Source organism: Ipomoea nil, unplaced genomic scaffold (genome assembly GCF_001879475.1).
Source record: "Ipomoea nil cultivar Tokyo-kokei standard unplaced genomic scaffold, Asagao_1.1 scaffold1407, whole genome shotgun sequence".
In the NCBI taxonomy this organism is placed as follows: Eukaryota; Viridiplantae; Streptophyta; class Magnoliopsida; order Solanales; family Convolvulaceae; genus Ipomoea; species Ipomoea nil.
The window spans coordinates 3,297,171-3,299,291 of NW_017617835.1; the positions used below are offsets into that span (position 1 = coordinate 3,297,171).

The window sequence follows — 2,121 nt, forward strand, 5'->3', positions numbered from 1 at the left end:
GGTCTCTGTGGTTCTGTCTGATTATCCTAAATGCTCTGTCAGACCATTAGAATTGGAGATTCAACCTTTTAAGAAGAACTTAGATTAGTTAATTTACTTCTTTGTGAACAGTTAGGTCACAAGACATGCTTTATTCGTGCAAACTCTTAATTGTGAATGCTGATTTCTCTCTTTGCCAAAAAAAGTTACACTAATTTAGCCTTTATACTAGCAACTAGCAAGCATAACGCAAAGCTTTCATAAACAAAGTTGAATATGATACAGAGGGTAGCCCGTAGGTAGATAATAATATAATCACTCAAGTTAAATGATCCAAGAACTGTTAATCAAGTTACATCATCATCATGAACGTAATCCATTAGCAATGGCTTGATTGAGTTTAAGGCTGGTGGTTCCATAAACAGGCAGTTCATCCGCCGCCGCTGCCGCCGCCGTTGCATCCAATACGCGGCTGAAAGAGCCGACGTTTTCCAGTTCAAACAGATCTGAGCTAGTACAGCTCCTCACGTCTTCGTCGTCGTCGTCACTGCTGTAAATTTCTCTGGAATCTCGGAAACTGTGGTTAATGTAATGTGTAGGGATATATGGCATTGGATTCTTGTCGTTTTCGTATGTGTTCTTGTGGCCGCAGGGCTGGCAATCTTCGTCGAGGATGACGCTGACGGGGCAGAATCTCACTGACCTTTTGGATTTGGCTCGGGAAGGTGTCTTGTTCAGGCAAGACCTGGACGCCATTGTTGAGTCCTTCACTGATCTAGACTTCGTCACTGAGCTCCAATCTTCGATGGCTTCCGCGGGGTGTTTCTTCAGGCTATTGCTTGATCTCGATGAGTTGAATATTGAATTCAGGAAGTTAGCGATTTTTCCGCCCGGTGAAATCGGCTGTTTCACCTTTTTCAGATCTCCGTAGATCTTCAGCGCCCTAGATTTCGTCCTCATGAACCGCCCTTCGCGTTTCTGATTCACCTCGCCGGCGCACAATGTTGCAGAGGAGGCGGCGGCGGCCGTCTTTTCCCTCTCCGAACTTTTCGCCGTGAAAATCGACGATTTTGGAGTAGACCTAGACGCCGCCGACGACTCCGTCTCCGACGAAGAAAACAAGCTGGAATCCGTGGACGAGCTGGAGTCGGAGTTGAAGTGTCTCCTCGTGTAGCTCTCCATCCATTTCTCCAACATGATTGCTCGTCGGAGACTTGTGATTTCCTCTTCAACTTCAACGCCGCCGCCATTGTTGTTCCTTCTGTACGCCGCGGCGGCGGCGAACGACGACGTTTCTTTCTCTTCTACCGACTCGTCAATGGAATGGTAAATGGCTTCCAGGAGGGAGGAAGAGAAGGACGGAGTTTTCCTCCTCCGCTGACTTCTTTCGTTCCGCCATGGCTTTTCCATATCAGAGATAGATTCAGAGTAGAGTTTCAGAAGAAAGTGGACATGGAAAATAAATAATGATCAGATACTGTAGTGGAAGGTGGCTATATAGAGAAGTTGGTGGAAAAGCCAAATGGCACGGCTTGGATTTTGGGAGAGAGAGAGAGAGAGAAGGAAACTTCCGCAGGGGAATAGAGTATGATTGATTAGCCTCCAAAATTATGACGCATATATAAGGTGGGAATTTTCATTACTTTACAACATTAGAGGACTTAATTATTACTCCTAGAATTGTGGTGTATATAACGGGATAAATTCATATCGTTACTTGTAAATAAATAATAATTGGATATAATATATCATATTGGACTACAGAAATTGTATATCGTATACCACATCAAGATAAGTACTTACTGGGGGAAATATAGGCTAGTTAGTTCGCTCGAGAAATACGCGCACATTATAGTCACTAGGCAGGACGTGACGATGAGTTGTCCACAGCAAGGAACACCTAGATTGATGTTGATTTCAATCACGAAATAACCGATACGGGTGGAAAAAAGACAAGGATAATACTAATCCCCTATCCCAAGGACAGAGATCTTTACGGCGACAAAAGCCTCTATAGAACTAGTATAGATCGTCCCATCAAGTTATTAGGTCATCCACATCTTAGGATATTGCATATTTTCTAAGAAAAAATGGCCATGTTGGCGAAGAGAGAGGGTTGAGGTTCCTCTGCAAGAGAGGAGA

At 44.1% G+C, this 2,121-nt stretch overlaps 1 protein-coding gene across 1 annotated transcript; it reads right to left on the minus strand.

Moving 5' to 3' along the window:
* Window positions 1-208: 208 nt before the first annotated feature.
* On the minus strand, window positions 209-1,589 carry LOC109186791 (protein BIG GRAIN 1-like A). Its single transcript, XM_019336934.1, has one exon. The coding sequence runs from the start codon at window positions 1,387-1,389 to the stop codon at window positions 343-345; it is 1,047 nt and encodes a 348-aa protein (XP_019192479.1). The 5' UTR covers window positions 1,390-1,589; the 3' UTR covers window positions 209-342.
* Window positions 1,590-2,121: the final 532 nt, after the last annotated feature.